The sequence below is a fragment of the Python bivittatus genome, unplaced genomic scaffold (genome assembly GCF_059951505.1).
Source record: "Python bivittatus isolate LINGU-HERP-01145 unplaced genomic scaffold, Pbiv_v1 ctg000080_np1212, whole genome shotgun sequence".
In the NCBI taxonomy this organism is placed as follows: Eukaryota; Metazoa; Chordata; class Lepidosauria; order Squamata; family Pythonidae; genus Python; species Python bivittatus.
This window is the reverse complement of record NW_028277035.1, coordinates 21,355,389-21,377,797: the sequence shown is the minus strand read 5'-3', so window position 1 is coordinate 21,377,797 and position 22,409 is coordinate 21,355,389. Positions and strand designations below refer to the sequence as shown.

Genomic DNA, 22,409 nt, shown 5'->3' with positions numbered 1-22,409 from the left:
GTAGATTCTCATGCAATATACAATTATCCTCCCAGCTTCTGTGTGTGCTTTTCAGTTTGTAGGAGCAAAATAATAAACATATTTGATTTATGCTGCAGCTAGTATGGTGCAATGAGTAGGATTCTGGACTAGGACTGGTCCAGGATTATGTCCTCATGAAGCTGACTGGGAGGGTCTGGGCCAATTATACCTCTCCATCCAATTTATCTTTACAAAGGTGGTGGAGCGGAAAACAATTGAAGAGGAGAATGAAATGGTTTTCTTTTTTAAAAAAAATTATTTAATTGTAGCATATCACAGGGTTCTTATTGTGGGGAAAATAGGAAGAGGGAGCATTATGTACATTACCTTGAGTTGTACAAATTAAAGATGGGATATTTATTAAATAAATAAATATAATGAATCAGGTGATCAAGTTAGGGCCTTTTCACACATCCATTGCATATTGTATCTACAGTTTTGAAGCCATGAATTTATCATGGGTAGAGTATCATCATGCTTTGCAGAACGTTATGTTTCAGGCATTGAAAAATAGGGGGAATTCACAACACAAATATTCCCATTATACCTGCCCCATCAACATGACTCAAATGACAACAGTCTTCTCATAGATGTCTTTCATAGATACCTATTTATGGAAACAAGGTGCATGACCATATTGTTGCTAAGAAAACTACATGGATGTATCCATGAAGTCACCAAGTGTCATGCTCAACTCAAAGAAGACTTTGTCTTTATACAAGCCATTCAACTGTATACAACTGTATGCAAATTGGCATGGAGACTAATGAGTATGCAATTCACTGAAAGGCTTTCCCCCTGCAATTGTTTGTGCTGCATCTGTGGATGTGCAGAGGATATCCTGATGTTATCTGAATGACATTGACATGCTTTTCAGGAACATTGACATGGTGAGCACATCTAACTTTATATGCCAGAACAGGTCCTATGTATTTATCAGGTTCTTTCTAACACTGCTTAGTCTCTCTCTATATATTGTGTTTGTAAGTTCCATATTGCCATGCTTCACCTTTACTGCTTACCTGGGAAAATCTTATTGACCTGTACATATGGGATATTTATACTGAAATATATTATTATTTATTTAAATTTATTGTAGCTGCCCAACTCCAATGTACACACACTGAGTTCTGTAAAAACATTACATAAAATGTTTGATGGGCCGGCATTCTCTCTTTGGAATACCTAATCAGATGCCTACAGTGCATTCATTCAAGAATATCTGATTTGCATTCCACACACCTATGACCAAGAGGGGATTAAAAATATGAGAAGAATACTTCCATTAAATTTCAATTTTGAATTTTACTATTAAGCCTCGTTGCTGAAGCTCAAGAAGTGGACCATCTCTTTTGTTTATGATAGAAGGAAACTACCCCAGAAGTTTCTTTAAAATAACATTATTTACCTTGCCATTTTAAAGCAGGATCTCCTTAAAAATGCTTGAAAAAGAGATACTGAATAAATGTATATGAAATACCATCTCCTTAATAATAACTCTCTCTCTTAGGACTATACTTCTTCTGTGGATGCTGAGATCCCAGTTTTTCATGCCTGTTGCCTGTGATGGATGTGAGGTAGGAAATACTGTGCAATTTTGTTTTGTTTTGTTTTTGCATAGGAGATCAATAGCAAAATGGTAATAGAATTTGTGCAATGCACCTTCCATCTTCTCCTGTTCTCCTGTAATGGAGCTCAGGGCAGAATAGACCAGAAAATTGGAATTTCTTTCAAGTCTCGTTGTTTAGGGTTATTCAAGAGGACAATTTAAGAAGCCCAAGTTCAGTCATAGGGCATGTGCCAAGCAAAGATGGCTCTGTCCCAACTGTAGAAATTCTGTACCCTGCAAAATACAGAAAGACATTTGGCATTTTCTTCATAGTATCATTGACTAAACACAAGGCACATTCCATATCCTCCCTATACTTTATATGCAGTTTATCAATGCAGCACTCTAGTCTGTTTGTTCCTTCAATTATATCTGCTGCTTCTGCAGCTCAGTTTCCACTATAGTATAGGTCGGTATTTCTTAACCTCAGCAACTTTAAGATATAGATTTCAACTCTCAGAATTCCCTAGCCAGCATGGATGGGGCTGATTGCAGAATTCTAAGAGTTGAAGTCCACACATCTTAAAGCTGCTGAAGTTGAGAAACATTGGTATAGGTAATAGAACAGTGAACTTAAAGACATAGCTACTGCTATTCTGAGAAGCACTGATATGTTGCTCACTTTTTACCAGGTAATAGGAAGGAGAGGAAAATGAACTAGAAGGGGAAAATGGGCACAGCCTGAAGAACTCTGACTTTCCTAGTAAATCTGGAAAATTGATAATTTGGGCAATTGGTGAGATCGAGCTGAAAATTAGCATATATGTTGGGCAATCCACATATGCAGGAGAAAAATACTGAAATGATTACTTCTTGATTAATTCAACTTGTTTGAAATTAACTTTTGCTGAAATATGCCACTGCAACCATATTATTGAGTTACACTCCAGCAAAACAGGTACTAATAACAAAACTAAATTTCAGTCCCAATTTATTTTTATCTATAGGTATAGTTTAAAACAAAATGTATTGAACAAAATGTATTGAAATGAAAATGCTACAAACTGATCCCTTTTGCTTTTACGCAGAAAAGGTAATATGTGGTTTAAGAAGGCTAATTTATATATACTTTTAGTTGTATAAGCTGAGATGGAGGGGGGAATTATGTATTAATTGCAATTTTCAGCCTTTTAGCTAGTGATTGAAGTAAAATGATAGACTGATAAAGATATTTCTGTTATTTCATTTTACCATTGATTCTGAGAACTACTCATATCAGTCTGAAATATACACCAGCTGTTTGGTTTGACTTAGGATTTCACTACCTCACTAATAGTTTTGTAAGGATGGAGTGAGGTGGGGTGAGGAGAAGGAACACTTAGTAGGACCTTAAGACTGTGGGGTGTCCACTGCTATTTCTAATTCAGAACTCTTTAAACATCTATACTGCAAAAATGAGAATAAAGCCCATTGTATGATTTGTATGATTGAAAAACAGATTGTGAGAATGAAGGTGAGAATAAAGCCCATTGTATGATTATGATGCATGAGCTACATTGTAAGAAGTATCTTGACAGTAGGTATATTTTCTTGTTTAGAGATATGCCATATTTAAGTTAAAATAAATGTATGCCTGTAAAGAAAAAGAAAAGCTAGCTGGTCCTAAAATATTACAAAGATCAAAAGGATAAACATCATATATAATACTGAGATCTAGGGAAGACATTCTGCGTGTGTGTTTGTGTGTGTGTGTATTCATTCATTCATTCATTCATTCATTCATTCATTCATTCATTCATTCATTCATTCTGCTTCTACCTTACTCTGGACATTTGGATAGCAGTCTTTCTCCTCTGACATACTGTATGTATCAGATATAAATGAGACCATTGCAATACATGTTTTCCCAATGGGGACAGCAGCAAACAGGTGGTACAGATTCCTAACAGCAGATGGAAGCAAAAGGTCTCCGCTAGTTTTTGATTTCTGCACCTTCAAACTAAGACAAATTGCAGTGTGAGACCCAACTTCTAGTATATAGGTAGTTCCCAGTTTAAGAACAAGTTCTGTTCCCAGGGTCTGTCCTTAAGTTGAATTTGTATGTGAGCTGGATACTGTATAAGTAGTATTGTGTGATGATCTCGAACCATTGTGTATTTAACTCAAATCATTGTGTATTTTACTCAAATTTTGCTACAGTAGGCTCCATTCTTAACTATGGGTCGTCTGTAAACTGGGCGTTCTTAACCTGGGGACTACCTGTAATTCATTGCTTCCCATCCTATTACAGATTTCAGGTGATAAAGATGAACATTTTTTGATTCCAGCCAACAGGAATTTTAGCCTAGGGGCTCATCATCCTATAAAGATATTTTGCTCCTACAGACTCTTTCATAACAATCTCTTCTAACTGCAGTTAATTGGCTTAGCCTCAGTAATGAGTAAATAGACCTGATGGTGTTCATCCAGGCAAATCTAGAGTTGAATTAAGAGTTCTAAAATACAGTACTTCCAGCCTGGAATTGCCCCAAGACTAGGTGTATCTGATCCAAAGATAAGTCTTAGCTCTACATTTAGTGTATGCATTTAGTGTGTGCATACCTGTTGAATTGACTGAGAAATCCGAATCAAATTATAATTGTTGAAATTGTAGAAATATACATCAGACTGCAAATAAGAGTGAAGACACACAATATTTTAATGTTCCCTTAAATGAAAATTAGATTCTGAGCAAGAGATAAGAAAATAGACTAGACCAATACCCTTCTTGTTAATTTGCAAGGTTTTTAAAAATGTGGATGACTTTTTTTTTAAAAAAAGTTGCAGCCTGAAGATATACAGTCTGTTCTGCTCTGCACCTTCTATTCCATGTGGAAATAGGCTACATATGTGATATGTGATTATCAACTTCCCAGTTCAGTGCAGTTGTTATGGTGTTGGACTGAGAGCAAGGAGACCTAGTCCACCCTAGTCCACCCTCAGCCACAGAAACTCAGTGGGTGACTGTGGTCTAGTCTCAGTCTATCAGCCCAGTTACCTCACAGTGGTGTTGTGAGGAAAAATGGGAGTAGAGAATGGTATATATGCTGCCTTGAGTTTCTGATGGAAAGGCTGGATATAAAATAAATAAATGTTGACTTCTGCTCTGTTAAGAATCAGTTAGATGCTACATAAATATGTGTTCCTATTAACAATTGCCAAGAAAACAAACAGTATTTGTCAAATTGTCAAATACTATGGGAAGATAGTAATCCCAACAATTGAGTGTTAATATTTTCTGAATTTAGTCTTGTATATTTTGCCATAAAATAAAACCCTTGTAATCACCTGTGATGCTGTTAAAACATTTGGGAAATTAACTTCTTTGTATGTTAAACTTATTCACAGAAATGTGAATCCACCATTCTTTAAAGCATAGCTTTAAAAAATTCTTTTAAAAAGAGTTGTCTCTCTTGTTGGCTACTTTATGTTTAACAGCAATTATTATGACATTAAGAGGGACAAAAGAAAGCAAATGAATCCACTTGATATATGAACAGTTAATAGACAGTTTTATATGCTTTTGTATTGATCACATCTGTGTGCATTTATAGCATTTTAATGACCAACATGAATCAGTCTGCATGTAAATTAGACAGCTGGTTTATAGAAGAGTAATTAAACCCCAGCTTCCATGTAGTGCATGTACAGAAATGAGTGACAGCTTTGATGACAGGATCCAGTACACTTAGGTAAAATTATCGCCACATCAGGAAGGATTTCTAGCAATGTGAGAAAATGAGATGCAAATATTATCTGGTGTAGTGAGAAGGCATCTTTGCTGCCAGGGACAATAGAATTGAGAAGATAGTTTGAACAACAGATACTTATGGCCCTTTTTAAGAGCAGTTGAGAAAAGCCCAGGATTTGACCCATGGCTACTTGATACAGCTACCTGGCTGAATCTAAGCAGAACAGAATATGACCGGCCACAGGAATTACTTAAGGGACTGCTGTTTGCCACTTTGTTCCATGTAGTAAAAACAGAGAAGTATACATGTGCCAAATATTATAGTAACATTTTATATAATGAGTATAATGTTCAAAACATGTTATCTAGATTATTTCATAAATACCCAAGCTAGATATAGATAATCAGACAACAGTTCTGAATAGAGGTTCTTCTGCCAATGTCAGCTGACAGGGAGGAAAAGCTTTTAGCACTGAAGTTTTAGAGAAGAAGGGAATACAAAGCACACTGGGTAGAAGAAGAAAATGTTGGAGGAAGGAGGGAGCAAATTATAAATTTCTTCAAAAAATCCAAACTAGTACAGTGAGACTCTGAAATCATGGTTTAAAAAGAATGAATACAGTGATATGTTCACCTGCACTAGCCTTACAAAAATAGAAGGGACTGGTCAAAGTCTGTTATAATGTGGATAAAAGAATCAAAGAAGGGGAAATGAGAATTTTTTTTCCACATCATTAGAAACTTGTGGGCTACTTCCACATAAGCTCACATTCCAAAAGGGTGCAGTTAACAATGCTTTTAAGGTAGGGGGGGAGGGGGGGAGAATCAAACTGTGGCTTAATGAATTGAGATGCGTGGCATACAAATTTAATAAATACATTATACCTTCACCTGCACTAGCCTTACAAAAATAGAAAGGACTGGTCAAAGTCTGTTATAATGTGGATAAAAGAATCAAAGAAGAGTAAATGAGAGATATATATAGAAAGAGTAGGAATTACTGCATGTGCACAAGCCAGTATAGAATTCAGAATAATTAAAGGTAAAACTTTGGAAATAAAGTGCTGCTTCCAAGACTGGATTATATTTCTTCAGACATTTTGATTCCTTTTGAAATGTGAGATGTCAATTTTCTTACAAAGCTACCTTTTGCAAAGTCAATTAAGTTCAAGGGCCAGTACTACATAACATTGTAGTATACGTGCAAGAACCTGTCTTCACACACTAGATAATATATAGGCATGAAAATTCAACAATACAAATTTGCTGAACAGCCATATAAAGAACATTTAGCTTATAAGGCATAATGTTTATATTCTAATGTAGTTTTCAAATAAATAATACTATCTTGATATATTGTTTTTTACAATTTAGCAGTCACTGAAAGGGAAAAAGAGAAACATAGGATGTCTGAGTAATCAGTATAGTTGCTTTACCAATTTAAACAATATACTCACATTGCCCCAAAATGTTTGAAAGTTTTAATCACTCTATTTTTTCACATAACATTAAATTACAGCAGTTTAGGAACTGCTAGTTAGTTGAGCTCAGCTCCTGGTGATTACATGGACATATCCATGTTGTTTTCTTGGCAAAGGAGTCGTTTGGCGTTGCCTTCTTTACAAGCCAAATCTACATCTTTGGGATTTTCTAGTGAACTCCCATCCAACTACTAACCAGGTCCAATCCTATTTCGCTTTTTCAAGAGCTGTCAAGATCAACTAGGTCCTGCCACCTGCTGTATTTCCACTTGTAGGATGGTCTATAATCTTCTAATTCTGCATTTTATCTTCCTGCTGCCCATTGTTATTATATTTTGTCCCTTCCTGGCCAATGTTACACGTGATATTTCACACTTGATGCAACATTATTGTCATCGACTCCATTCATACACAAATAAAAACTAACCTGTAAGAACTGCTTGAGGAGCCATCTTCAGATTCCTCCTAGCTGTACAAGTCCATCTGTTTGCTTAAGTTATTTTTTTCCCTTAAATTCAAAGACTTGTCCATCATGAAGCTTAGAATGGACCGCTTGTTGCCTGGCAACATTAACTTAAAAGCAGTATATATTACAAAGCCATGTCCTTTTCTATATGAATCAATGTAATTTTCAGTAAAATCATATATAATATAAAAAGTGGATGAAAGGTTGTCTCTGTTGTGGAAGTGGAAGATCCCTACAGAACAAAAGGCATTCTGTTGCTTGAGTTGTTTTTTCAAAGGAGAAAAAATGAAGTGTAATATTGTTTATAAATTTTAATTTGATGAAAAGCAGTCATGTTCAATTATGCCTAAATTTTGAGGTCTTCTGTGGAATGATGCTGGAGCTTTATTTTTATTTTTGAGCAACCAAATGATTCATTCTTTAGCTGGTAATGCTTTTTCTTTATCTGGTTAGCAAGAGGTCTATTATATACAAGTTTAATTGGTGACTGATTAACTCTTTTACTCTGTTCTGTCCTTTCATTTCCATAATAGCTGCTTCATTTCTTATAGTAATGAACATAGCGGGTTTGTCTGGTGCACCAGCTCTTTCCTAAACAGAGGTAGCTTGATTACAGTGATTGATGCATGAGTAACTTCCAGCCTTGGTTACTCTATTGTGTTATAGCTGAGGCTGCTTTTGAAATGAGTTTAGACAATTTATCTAGTAGAGAATTCAGTTGTAAAATATAAAAATTCAACTCTAAAAATTCTAGTTGGTCTTAAGCTAGAACCAATTCTGAAGAAGCTACATTGGTGACTTTTTGTTTGAAGCCCATTTCAGGATTACGTTTGAACATGCCCGGCGCCTAAATATCTCACGATACATTTCTTTCCCTATCATTCTGCTGTGCATTAAGATAAACAAAGGAAGTCCTTCTTTCTGCTTCTTCTTTTAGAGAAATTCATTTGCCATAAAAAAGAGAAGAGTTTCTTTGTTGTAGCACCCTAATATGGCATGGTTTTGCAGAGGAGATCTATCTGGTGCCAGCATTGTATTCTTTTCAGTGCCGGGTTAAAACCTTGTTGGTACAGTAGGTTGGTTGCATACTTCTTGATCATTTTTAATTTTTAGATGTTTGTTAGAATGTTAATTTTAATGAATTAAAAGGTATGGCATTTAGTTTTAGAATAGAATAGAAATCTTTATTGTCATTGTACTACTTGTACAACGAAATTAAATGCCACCCCACTGCAGCTTTAAAAATATAAAAACCATAGAACACATAAAACACATAAAACACATAACACACATAACACACATAACACACATAACACACATAAAACACAACCTTCACATTCCATATTGCACAACCCCTGATGCTGCATTAATACTGCACTATACGATAGAATTCAGTATAGTTACAGCTTTAAGATAGAAGCTATTTTTCAGCCTATTTGTCCTTGTTTTCATTACCCTGTATCGTCTGCCAGATGGTAATAGTTCAAAAAAAGAATGTCCCGGGTGGGATGGGTCCTTAAGAATGTTTTGAGCTTTCTTAAGGCAGCGGGAACTATAAAGTTCTTCCAGAGAGGGGAGAGGTCAACCAATGATCCTCTGGGCAGTGGTGGTAACCCTCTGGAGCGCTTTCCTATCTGCCACTGTGCAGCTAGCAAACCATACACAGGTGCAGTAGGTTAAAATGCTCTCTATAGTACAACGGTAGAAGGTCACCAGCAGTTTTTCATTCAGTTGTTGTTTCCTGAGAAGTCTCAGGTAGTATAATCTCTGCTGGGCCCTCTTAACCAAGACTGCAATATGAGCAGCCCAGATTAGGTCCTCCTTTATAATAACACCCAGAAACTTAAAACTGGCCACCTGTTCCAGTTGGTCTCCATTAATAACCAGGGGCTGGACATCTAATCTATTCTTTCTATAGTCCACTATAAGCTCCTTGGTCTTATTGATATTAAGAGCCAAATTATTGTCTCTGCACCACGAAAGCAGCCGGTCCACCTCATCCCGGTAGGCAGACTCATCTCCTTTGGAGATAAGCCCCACCACTGTTGTATCATCTGCAAATTTAATGATAATATTGCTGAAGTGAGTGGGGGTACAGTCATATGTATAAAGAGTGTAAAGTAAGGGACTCAACATGCAGCCCTGTGGTGAACCAGTGTTGAGAGTAAGAGCTGAGGAGATATAATTGCCTAATCTAAACCTCTGGGAGCGCCAGACAGGAAGTCCAAAATCCAAGAACAGATTGAATATGGAAGCTCAAGATCCATAAGTTTAGACACCAGTCTATGTGGAAGGATTGTATTGAATGCAGAACTAAAGTCTACAAAAAGCATCCTCACATAGGTCCCCCGCTGTTCCAGATGAGTCAGAGCAGTGTGGAGAGTGATGGCTATAGCGTCCTCTGTGGATCTATTAGCTCTACAGTGGTACCTCGGGATACGAACTTAATGCGTTCTGTGACTCTGGGCGTATCCCGAGTTGGTCGTAACCCGGCGCAAATTTCTCCATAGGGTTCAATGTAAATCCGGTTAATCCGTTCCGCCCTCCGAATTTGGTCGCACCCCGAAGCAAATTTTCCCATAAGGTTCAATGTAATTACCGTTAATCCGTTCTGGCGTCCGCGGACCACGTGTCAGGGGCGGGAGAACAGCCGGGCGCCATGCCGCGTGGCAGGAAAAAGGCCGGGCGCCATGCGGCGTGGCGGGAGAATGGCCGGGCGCCATGTGGCGCCGCGCGGCGGGAGAACGGCCGGGCGCAGCGCCGCGCGGCACGGCAGGGCGGGAGAATGGCTGGGCGCGGCGTAGTGCGGCGCGGCGCGGCAGGGCAGGAGAACGGCTGGGCGCGGCGCAGTAGGGCAGGAGAACGGCCGGGTGCAGCGGGGCAGGAGAATGGCCGGGCGCGGCGCGGTGCGGCGGGAGAACGACCGGGCGCCGCGCGGCGCGGCAGGAAAACAGCTGGGCGCCGCGCGGCGCAGCGGGAAAATGGCCGCGGACCACGTGTCAGGGCGGAAAAATGACCATACCCCAAGGCAGAGTTCTCACATCGAGGTAAATTTTTGCGGCCGGAGCTGGTCGTAACCCAAAAAGTTTGTTAGTAGAGGCGTTCGTATCCCGAGGTACCACTGTACATGCAAACTAATGTTTATCAAATGTACGTGGAAGCAGGAAATGATGTGCCTACAGACCAATTTTTCAAAGCACTTCATGATGATAGGCGTGAGTGCCACTGGTCTGTAGTCGCTGAGGTTGTTAATAGGGAACTTCTTTGGCAGTGGAACAATGATGGAAGCCTTCAGACAGGATGGAATAGTGGACTGGGATAAAGGCCGATTAAAGATCTTGGTGAAAACCCCAGCCAACTGATCACCACAGTCTTTAAGCACCCAGCCAGAGATGCCATCAGGTCCGGCAGCCTTTCTAGGGTCCACAGCCCTCAAAATACTCCTCACCTCATGCTCCTCCACGGTGAGGTAGGGGCTATATTGGACTATGGCTGTACTCTAGCTGCCTCTGGTGACTCCACTTCAAAACGGGCAAAAAAATGATTCAGCTTCTCTACCAATGAAGCATCCATGTCAGCAGAAATGACATTATTCGGTCTATAGTTGGTAATTTGTTGAATCCCCTGCCACACCTGCCTCGTGTTGTTGCTATGAAAATGATCCTCAATCTTCCTCTTATAATCTGTCTTGGCCTGCCGAATGCCTGTCTTCAGACTGGCTCTAGCAGCACTGTATTTTGCCCCATCACTGGACCTGAAGGCATTGTTCCTGTCATGCAGGAGACGCTGGACTTCCTTAGTCATCCAGGGCTTCTGGTTGGGATAGATCCGGACGCATTTGTCCACAGTGACAGTATCTGTGCAGTGTTTAATATAGCACAGAACAGCTGCAGTGTGCTCCTCCAGATCTGGATGGTAAAAGATATCCCATCTGTCTTCTCAAAACAGTCCTGAAGTTGTTGAGAGGCGTCTTCAGGCCAGGATTTCACGGTCTTTATTGTAGGCAGAGCCTGTCTCCTGAGAGGGGTGTATGCTGGTGCTAAAAGCAGTGACATATGGTCTGACTGCCCCAAGTGTGGTAATTGTATAACCCTGTAGCCATGTTTAATGTTGGTATATACTTTATCCAGTGTATTTGCTCCTCTAGTGGCACACTTAATATGCTGATGAAATTTGGGGAGCACTGTTTTTAAATCAGCATGATTAAAGTCCCCCGCTATAATATGCACAGCGTCAGGATACTTATTCTGCTGATTACCAACAATGTTGTGCAAGAATCCCAAAGCTACATTAGTATTGACATCAGGTGGAATATAAACTGCAGTAATCAAGACCACACTAAACTCCCGTGGAAGGTACTGTATATGGGTCTACATCTAACAGTCATATACTCCAGATCCATGGAGCAGTGGCTGTCTACAATCTTTGTATGATACTAAGCTTCTATGGATATTGTCTATTTAATGCAGTACGGTTTATTTCTATGTAAGTACGCAAAGAATTTCAGCCTGAAAAAGATGTATCATATTAAAACAATTATTTTCTAATAATATTTAGAAAATGAATGGCCATATCTCTAGAAGTCTGCATGATCTGGTTTGATTGCCAAAGCCAAAAATGGTGGTTGTCAGTCAAGTCCCCCACCCTGTTTATTGGGGATAAAGGTCTGTGCCCTACAGTAGTAGAATGAACCCATCAAACGTGGCTGCAGAAGATATTGACAAGGAGGGGCAAACACTCTTTGACAGGTAGGCTCAGAGTCTCAGTGACAAATAGCAGGAGAAGGCACCCCCAGGATTGCTTCTCTTTCTTACAAGAAAAGGTAGGGAAAATGCAACTTTCACTCAGTGCTTTATGCTGCCGCTCATGCTTGCTGTGGCCACTGACAAGTGTAATTGTTGCATGGTCGTTCCAGTCAAAGGAAAACAGGAGCAATGTTGTCAAGTTCACAGGACAGCTGCCAAGGATGAGCTGCAATGTTCAATTTGCTTTAGAGGAAACACACATTTTATAAGATTGGATATCAATTTCAGTACAAATTATACACTTTAATTATACTCTTAAAGCGGTTTTGATTGGGGAGGGGCTAATCCCTAGGTGTGGTTGAAGTTGGCTTATTTATAGTGTTCATCATCAGATCACAATGCATTGCAGACAAAGCAGCAGAGACCTGTGCCATCTTAAAAACTCCAATAGGAGAGAATATCTGTAGCTCAGGGTTGAACTGGGGAGTCCTTGGTGCTCTCTGAGCTTGGTTGTTTGCTTGCAGATGTTTCATTACCTGACTAGGTAACATAATCAGAGCACTGATGATGCTACCTAGTCAGGTAATGAAACTTCTGCAAGCAAACAACCAAGCTCAGAGAGAGCACCGAGGACTCCACATCTTAAAAACTCCCCTTCATTGCTTGTATTCTTTGCTCTCCTGCCCAGTCTTCTGGGCAGGTGGAGGGGAGAAAAGAGAGAGGTTCACAAAAATTCACCACTTATTAGGTTTTTGGAGGTGGTAGTGGTAGTTCTCCGAACTTTTTCGTGTGTGGTTTTTCCATGACTGTTGCCAAATGTGTTGGTTGTGACAATAAGTTAGGAGAGAAGAGATTGGATGGCAGTTGCAGTATTAGGCCTTATATGCATGTGAAACATTTATCAACCACTTCCCATAAAGGATGTCAAAGCAGTGTGCAATCAATGAAAAGCAACAGTTTTGTTACACTGCTAAAGGATGAATATTAGAGTTATGCAGTGCTTCGCCTTTGATCTCCCAAATGCTTCTGAGTGCATGACAGCATGAACAGAACAGCTGTCTACAACATCTTTCACATGTTGGGAGATGCCAGTGTGTAAAACAAGTCTTTGTCCTCCCAGCAGTCCTGTTGAGACCTCAAGAACCAAACAGCTTGTTTTAGTGCCTGAGTCATACTTAATGACAGTGGTGCAAGACACTGTCTTGCTAAATGAAATAACAAACCAAGCACGCTTATAGCATTTTTAGCCACAGCAACCCCGTTTACACAATTTCGTTCCAGGGAAGGTTCACAAATGGCCAATTTCAATATAATTTCAGCCCCAGGGAAGAAGTTACAAGTCCTTTTCAAACTTTTTGCTATCTTAGACCACTAAATAAACATTTGGACAATGTTGGAACTACTCCACATCACCACCCTATGCTTTCATCTTTAAGATTGCCCAACTAAATCTTATTGTACAACTACAATTGATTTTTTGTGCTCCATGCCATAATAATAACAATACAGAGCAGAAACATGTGGTCAAGAATGTTCTTTCCTAGAAACCACCGAGGGCAAGTAGATTTCCATTCCAATGGAATTCCCATGTTTAGATATTCATCACTGTATTTACTATTTATGAGAGCCAGTTTAGTGCAGCGGTTAAGGCACCAGGCTAGAAACCCAGAGACCATGAGTTCTAGTCCCACCTAGGCACAAACCCAGCTGGGTGACCTTGGGCCAGTCATTCTCTCTCAGCCCTAGGAAAGCAGCAATGACAAACCACTTCCAAAAACATGCCAAGAAAACTGCAGGGACCAGACCAGGCAGTTGCCAGGAATCAACACTGACTTGAAAGCACCAAAACAAAACAAAAACAACCCCCCCCTCCTATTTACACTTTTCTTTTGTTGGGTTGCTTGTTCTGTTTAGCACAGTACATACAGCCTCACATTCGGTAACAGCACTTGAGACCTGTCCACCTGTCACTTTTATGAATTTTAGTACTCCTGTCACTTGTATTATCATTTGTAGAGAGCACTTTGGTGTAATGGTTAAGGCATCAGGCTAGAAACTGGGAGACCGTGAGTTCTAGCCCTGCCTTAGGCACAAAGCTGGCTGGGTGACCTTGGGCCAGACACTCTCTCTCAGCCCTAGGAAGGAGGCAATGCAAACCACTTCTGAAAAACCTTGTCAAGAAAACTACAGGGACTCGTCCAGGCAGTCATCAGGAGTCAAAAACTGACTCAAAGACACAATAATAATTAAACAAAAAACCATTTGTACTCTTCAGCAAACCAGTTTTCAGGCACAAATCTATTCTTACAAACTAGGGGCCTCTTGGTGCACTGGGAGGCAGGGCTGAAGTCAGCTGACTGTCAGCACTCGCAAGAAGGTGTGGAATGATGTGGTGAGTGGGCTTGTCAGTATTTGTGGGAAAACAGGGACTGAGGCTGGAACTCCCTTCTTACCAGCTGATTGTTGGCAGGTGTAATAGAACAGGGCTGAGGCCCTGAGTGGGCTCTAGCCAATGAATCTGGGGAAGCTGCAGAGGCCCACCTGATAAATATTGGACCATACTCTGTTAGCCTCAGTTAAACAATCCATAGCTCACAACCCTTTCTTTCAGCTGATTCCTTCCAGAGGCCCCCCAAAAGCATTCCCAACGTTGGCAGCAAATCACCTAGTTTCGGGTGCATAGTTTTCTGGGCTGGTTTTAAATAGCTCAAGGAGCTAAATCCACCTGTCTTGCCATTTTAAAACCCTCAAAAACAAAATGCCTCCTCCTATCAAGCTATAGCCCTTACAATGCTCAGATACTTTTTTTAAAACACACACACACACACACACACACACACAGAGCCATAAGGTTGGCCAACTCTGTCCTAAGTGCTGAACAGTTAATACCAATTTAGTGTAACATTGAGTTTGTGTGTCTATGTTATAGTATTGTTTTACTCTTTCTAACCATAGGGTTTCATATTTTATACTCACAATGTATAATTTTTCCATATGCGGCACTGAAAGGCAATTTCAAAATGTGATAATAGCGAGAGATGCTACTTCAGCATTATTGCTTACAGTGTTTTCATTGAATTAGAACTTTTATGCTTTTTTTTTGGCAGGAGATGGGGAAGAATAACATGCAGCAGTACACAAACAGTTTGAGATATTTTGTTTTGTATTTGTTTGAATATCCCAGTAATATGTAATAGGATAATTGTTGCAAAAGCCAATATAACTTTTAAAATGGAAGTCTTTAACTTGCTAGATGGTATTGGTTAGAGCTGATCACAAAAGCAAAAAGAGAAAGAGAAAAAAACAATTACATGCTTTTAAAATACTGGGAAGAATGTGCTAATAACCATAGTTTTATTTACTTAATACCTAGGGTTCAGTATATTGCTTATCTGTAACTGGCAATTTACCCCAATTTATTACCTGCAAGAGAAAAAAAAATTGTAATTCTTGATACAGGCGTTGGAAACAGACTGTGAATTGGTTTTAATGAATTGCAAAGGCAGTTTAGTTTCATCATCCCAGATCTCCTAAGACAGTCAGTGCTGATACACGTGCTAAATAAACTAGTCATTCCTGAGTGACATTAGATATGATGACATTCTGATCAAGCCTGGAAGCAGATGTTGAAAACTCCTACTTCTGAGAGTATGCATCACTTTCGTTATATTTCCTGTGCTAGACTGTGGATAATTCTTTCATTCCAAATCTCATTTGGATTATTCACACTGTGATCTGGGCTGGATCAGGTTGGAGCTGGAGCTCTGGATTATACCTTCAAACATGCTAGATGTTCTCCAAATACACTTGTATTACACTTTTATTTTGCCATTAAATAAGTGTTATTCATCCCAAATGATCTGAAAATGACTTATTGCAGGTTCTGTTTCTCTGGGGAACAGGTACCCAATATTTAGATAAATGTCTGAAAGGAAGCAAAAGCTTTTAAATTTGGACAATTCTGGAGATATCAGTTCTAGGACTGAGTTAAAGAATTCTAATTAAAGGTATTCAGCTAATTAATACTTATGTTTAGATTGCAGGTCTATACATAACTCAGAATAAGCCCCACTGAACATAGTGGAGTACATAAGCACAGGGTCAGGTTATACATTGATTCTTCTGTCTTAGAAGGGCTTAGGTTACTTTACCAGATAAACAAAACATTTTGTGTCTATTATCATTCTTAGCCAGTTTTGTAGATAACACTAAATTATTCAGAATGGTAGTATTCAAAGTAGAGAATGGAGCACATTGGACAAAAACACTCCTAAGTTAACAAATTTTCTGGAGTGGCAATAATGGACCAAGAAATATCAATAATAACGGTCGCAAGCTTTCTGCAAATTCAGTTGAGTGTGCAAAGGAAGTAGGAAATGAGGAAAGAAAAAGACATTTTTGATTAAGGAATTTTAGGGAAAGGATTGAAAATATGTCTACCATGCTAGTATTTGTACATAAGGTCTGTGTAAAATATTGTGGATTTTTCAATGTTCTATCTCAAAGATGATTTGGATTTGAAAAATAAAAAAAAATAAGAAAAACAATAAAGAGGTTCTCCACTATCTAGGAAAGGATATAGTATTTGCTCCTTTTTAATATAAAAAGATGGCTGAAAAGAGACATTATTAAAAGTTAGTTGAGCCCCATTACCCAATTCATACCGATATGGCTTGGAAATCAGCTGAGCTACCTTCCCCCCCCAATTCAGAATGTAAACTGTAAAGGTTGCTTCTGAGTTAGTCAGCATGTGCATTTCCTTTAGTAGGTTGACAGAGTCAGCAGTAGCATTCAGATGGATAGAAGTCACGTAGAGAGGGAAATGAGTGTGTGCCCAAGTCAGTTTTTGACTCCTGGCAACTGCCTGGACTGGTCCCTGCAGTCTTCTTGGCAAGGTTTTTCGGAAGTGGTTTGCCATTGCCTATTTTCTAGGGCTGAGAGAGAGTGCTGGCCCCAGGTCACCTAGCTGGCTTTGCACCTAAAACAGGAGTAGAACTCATGGTCTTCTGGTTTCTAGCCTGGTGCCTTAACCACTACACCAAACTGATTCCACGGAGAGGTAGGGGAATTGTTTATAATATTGAGGTTTTTTTGTGCAGTGGCATATTTTAATGGGTGGTTTAAATTGTTTATTTGTGGTTTTATTCTAGTGAGCTGCTGACAGTATAGGTTAAATATTTTTCCATTTCTCTGGGAAAAAATGTTGAGTAGCGGGTGACTGCAGCCGTGGAGACGCTTTGCAGCATGACTGCTTGCAGACCCCTAATTGCTTTCTAAGGCAGGAGTTTGTCTGGAAAACATTTTGGTCTCTCCAGTCACCTCTCAGGTAATATGGTTGGCAGTCAAGACCAAGTGTCCTGGGAGGCCCTTTCAAATAAACTGCCAGCCATCTTTATGTAAACTATAACTCTGTTATAAAGTGACAGAAGTGTATGTGTTACTGCACTGTATGTTGTACACAGTATACTTTTAAAAGAGTTGGACAAGTTGATGGAAGTTAGGTCTAACAATGGTTGATAGGTTTGATGGCTTACTGGCATTTTAAAGCCAGAAGCAGGATATTGCTGAAAATTAGCCAAACAAGAACAAAAAACTAACTTGAAGCAGGTGTAGTTCTCGGTTGTGGTTCACTGTTAGAAACAGGATGCTCAGTTTCTTGGATGCTTATCTAAATGCAGTATTTGAAGTATTGTGCCTTAGTAATAGGAGTATATGTCAGCCTTCCCAAGTAGACCAGACAGGAAACATGAGCAGATAGACTAATTCTACTTCACTGGGAAGCTACATTAACAGACTCTTGTAAGTCTGGAAGTACAATTCACCTTTACAGCCCAAGAACTTAGGGGGGGTCCATTCTGAGCCTTTTGCTCCACCCACTATGCAGCTGCGGGCTATGCTGTCTCTTCTCTGACCGTTCCCTAGGCAGCATCTCTTCCCCATGTCTCCCAAGGTCTTTCCCACATTACAGTATAGGAGAGAAAGATTAAAGACAGCTTGCCAGAATGTAATGGACTGTGAGAATAACTTTAGGAAGCAGGAGGAAGAGTCGCAGCCTAGACAACAGTCTGAATAAGTTATCTCAGTCCACAGAAGGAAGGGGGATGGAGAAAGTGTCTCAGAAGGGGCCCTCCCTAGTTCTCTGGAAAGTAAAGGTAGGGGAGGGTGAAAGTGCTTTCAGACTTGCAAGATTCTGTTACTGTAATCTTACAGTAAAGGTAGTGTTAGTACTCATGGTTGTGGTTTCCTGTCTGGACTACCTCGAAGGGCTGACACAGAATGATCACTGGGCTTTTAAAGTTTTACCCAATTAGTTTGACTACACTGAATGATCCAGTAGATTATTTCAAAGGCTGAGTTGTAATTGGGATGCCCTCCAAGTATGGACTCTGAGTCAGTTGCCCCTGCCCCACATACATACTTCCACATCTGACTCTCATCTTCTGTCTTATGTTTAGGGAGAGAGTTGGTGCACAGCTTATAAAGCATTAAATGTCATTGTAAATCATGTCCCCCCAGCCTGCCACTTTGATGCTTGCTGTGCTAGTCTTCCCACTGGAAAACACAATGTTGCCTGTTATATCATAATTGCATTGTGACTGGGGACCCACTGGCTTATTGGAAGGACAGCAAAACATGGCCATTACATTGACCTTACTGAAGGTCACTGAAATCCTCAAAGAGCTATATGTAACCTAAAGGCATCACCTGTGGGTTTGAAAAATAACAGATCAAGAGCACCTCAAGACAAAATTTTGCAAAGGGAGCAGCTTGCCTCTCTTCTTTAATTACTGATTTAGTGGCTGTCCTTAAAGAACTGGAGTACAGGAAGTTAAAGGTGGCAGAATTCTGACAATGCAGCAACAAACTGTTTAAGCATGAGCAGCTCCAAGCTAATGATCTCCCACCCTGCTTCTTAGTGGCAGGAGAGAAGCCCCTCAGTGGTATGTCCACCAGTATTGATTTTGTCCTTCTGCTGGCCTCTTTGTTCTTCTTGCAAGGACCCCAGACATACAGTTTGCTTTCCCTAGGACACAAAAATACTTATACCTATTCTTATTTATCTACTGTATAAATGTTAGTACAACAAAACTGACTATCGGGTACATAGCTGAGCTAAATGAGTTCTGGTACATAAGTCATCCATGTCCAATTTTAGGTTTGTATCAGACCACAATAGAAGTCTTTATGATTTCCAGAAAAACAGAATTTTATCTATGGCAGCTGCGTACAGTTCAGACCCATCATATGCAAAAAGCGATTGTTAAGAAAATGACAGGTTGGCTGTGTGTCAGCTTGCCTTGTGAGAAATCTGCTCTGTGTAGTTTTCTCATTCCCAGTCTGGATATGGGACAAACAGAGACTGGCCCCCGGCTTTAATATTTTCAGGATGGACTCCCATATTTGAGTTATGGGGAACAAAAGTGGTTCTCACTTCTAACTATCGCTAATGGAAGATTTGGCAAGAGTGGGATAACATGATGATTTCAATAGCATTTTTATGTGAAGTGCCCACTTTCAGTTTATAATATTTCCATTACAAAAGAGTACAATCACAAAATTCTGTCTTCCTCTCCATGTTAATTTTATGGGTATTTAAAATTTAATCCACAGGTTTAGGGTGGTATGACTCTGCCTGACATCCAGGCTAATCATAAGAATTACACAACAACTGCTCTGAATAATCATGTAAAATGCACAGACAGAACTTTTCTACTTTGGAAATATTAAGAGAAGGAAGAAATTTTGTCAGACAATATTTCCTTATTCTATGGAAAAAGTATTCAGATGCTGTGACATGTCTATGCCTACAGAGATCAGAATCATGCAGGCAATGTTTTTTCTTGTGACATTCCATGAAAGTGAATGTTAGGCTTTGAAGAAGCAGAATAGAAAAATGTTGGTGCTTTTAGGCTTTGGTTGTCTAAGATTCCAGAGAATACCACGGATAGCCAAAAAAATAAAAACAAAAACATCAAACAAATAGATTAGAGACAAAATAAGTCCAGAGTTCTCGCTCAAGGCACAAATCAGCGAGCTCAAATTACCTTGTTTTGGACACATTATGCAAAGACCTAGCTTTCATGAGAAGTCTATAATGGTGGGAAATGTGGAAGGAAAGAGAAGAAGAGGACAACCTCCAGCCTGGTGGATCGACTCAATTACTGTGGCAATGGGTGTGCTGTTGGAAGAACTGAAGGACCAGGTGGTTGAAGATAGATCATAGTGGAGAAAATCCATTGTATGTGGTTGCTAAGATTCAACACTGATTTGATGGCACAAAATCAATCAGCCAGTTAGTCAGTCAGTCAGTGATGGTACGTGGGAATGACCTTGGGAGGCAGGAGGAAGAGTTGAGGGGGAAGAGATCTGCTTTCAGAATTGCAAGGTTGTTGTCAGCCCTCCGAGGTAGTCCAGGCAAGAAATACATCCAGGAGTACTAGCTCTAAGTCTGAAAGTATGTGTCACCTTTACAGTCCAAGAAACTAGGGAGGGTCCCTTCTGTGACATTTGCCATGCCCCCACCCATTCCTTCTGGAGGCTCAGCTGCCTCTTATCTGACTGTTGTCTAGGTTGCGGCTCTTCCTCCTGTCTCCCAAGGTCATTCCCACATACCAGTACAATCAGATTCCTTATTCTGTAAAGCTAACCATTCCTGCCTAGCCAAATATAGCAGCTCTCCAAAGAGACTGACGCTTTCATAAGATAAACGTTGTGGTGGACTTGATATAAGTCAGCAGCAGTGGCTCATTGCCTTTTTTTCTTCTTTGAAATTCTGGACTAGGGTGGGCTAAAGAATATGAATGCACATTTAATTTACATTTGCCTATGTAATGCTACCATTTTAATCTATAGTGACTAGGTATGAGATGTTAATGAGATGCAAGATTATTATGGAGCATGATAGAAGTAGTAATGTCTGGAAAAGAGGGCTGATGTTCTCAATCCAAGTTGAGGGTGCATAAAAATAACTTTATATCATGTGTATTTAGAGAATTCATCACAAAATATTCAAAAGAGGGAACAACTGTGCTTTTCCATCCTAGCAGAAAGCTTTTATATGTGAAGTATCCAAAATTTGTATACAGATGTATTTGTATATAATTTTCCTTTAAAAAAAAAATCTCATAGTTAAAGTTGAGCTCTTCTTAACCAGTAGGCAAAATGCAGCTCTAAGGATGCGATGAAGCTTCTACCCATTGAAAGAAATGTCACATTTGCTTCTCCTCACTCTTGTGGAGTTGGTATTTCTGTTGGCCTCCATAATGTTGCTGTAATAGTTCCTGGTTCTTCAATATAGCTTAAACCAGGGGTTTCTGAAGGTTGAAAGCTTTCATCAAAATTACGGCAGCAGCATTGTGACAATTTGCCACAAATTCCATCTCGTTTGCATGTGTGTGTGACATCGTGGTGCTTATAAAAAGGGGTGGAGCTTGTATTGTGATGGCACAGTGCTGCTTTGGTTATTTGCTTAAACATTATCTCCTTACTTTGCCTAAGTCCTTTTCTGTCTCTGTGCTCTTCAATCTTAACTTAGATAATGTTGATTTTTTTTAAAAAAAATTCATTTTAGCTTTCAAAACTCTAGATTACATAAAACCCGAGTCTTCCATGAAAATATAGCATTAAACATTCCCGACTTCATAATTGCATTTTAATAAAGATTAAAGTAAATAATTTTAGGCTGCAATTTAGCTTTCCATTAATCTATATGCATTTGTGTATGTGCACCTCAAGCTAGGCTTATTATATGAGCATATAAAATGAATCTGCAAAATCTCTCTCCTTCAGGATATTTCCTTCGAATCTTGTTGATCATTTGATAGTGCTTTATGGTTTATGGTTCATAGAAGTGGTTTGCTTTTCAGAGAAGTAAAAATGAAAGTTATATAATATGAAGTGGTAGATTTGGAAAAGATACAAGTTTTCAAATGACTGGCTTGTACTGGTGTCTCCATCTTCCTCATTCTTTTTATAGTTGTACATAAGCTTGCTATTAACTTGTAATCACGGGAAAGAAACTGTTGTACAATTTGATTAATTAAGTGTTGGTGGAGATGTTTGGAAAGACGTCCTGATAAATATAGTGCTATAAAATGTATCCTTAGAAACTGACAAAGAAATTCAACAATATGCAGAGTTACCACTTCAATATCATTGTGTCGCTGTCACTTAGCATTACTAACCATCTGAAATACATTATTTGCTGACAGAATTATATACATCTTGCATAATTGAGTTAATGCAGGTTTTATATAGGGAAATGTAAAAAAAAGCTCTTTAACACAAACCTCTGAAATTATACAGTACATCACAGGCAAATTAAATAGAATTGGCTATAAGTTGCAATATCCTTTATGTATCTGTATATTCTCTCTTTCAATAGCCTAGAAAGTGAGTTTGACTGAAGGAAAAGATG

At 39.3% G+C, this 22,409-nt stretch overlaps 1 protein-coding gene across 10 annotated transcripts in view; it reads left to right on the top strand.

Annotated features, from left to right (window-relative positions):
- HTR4 (5-hydroxytryptamine receptor 4) overlaps window positions 1-22,409 on the top strand; it is a 239,355-nt gene that overhangs the window by 81,264 nt on the left and 135,682 nt on the right. For 9 of the 10 annotated variants that reach the window (XM_088133628.1, XM_088133626.1, XM_088133631.1 and 6 more), the window contains exon 3: window positions 1,532-1,598. The exons of the other annotated variant lie outside the window; for it this stretch is intronic. In XM_088133628.1, the coding sequence (XP_087989754.1) occupies window positions 1,588-1,598 (11 nt within the window). In that variant the 5' untranslated portion in view covers window positions 1,532-1,587. The remainder of the gene's footprint in view (window positions 1-1,531; window positions 1,599-22,409) is intronic. 10 annotated transcript variants of the gene reach the window in all.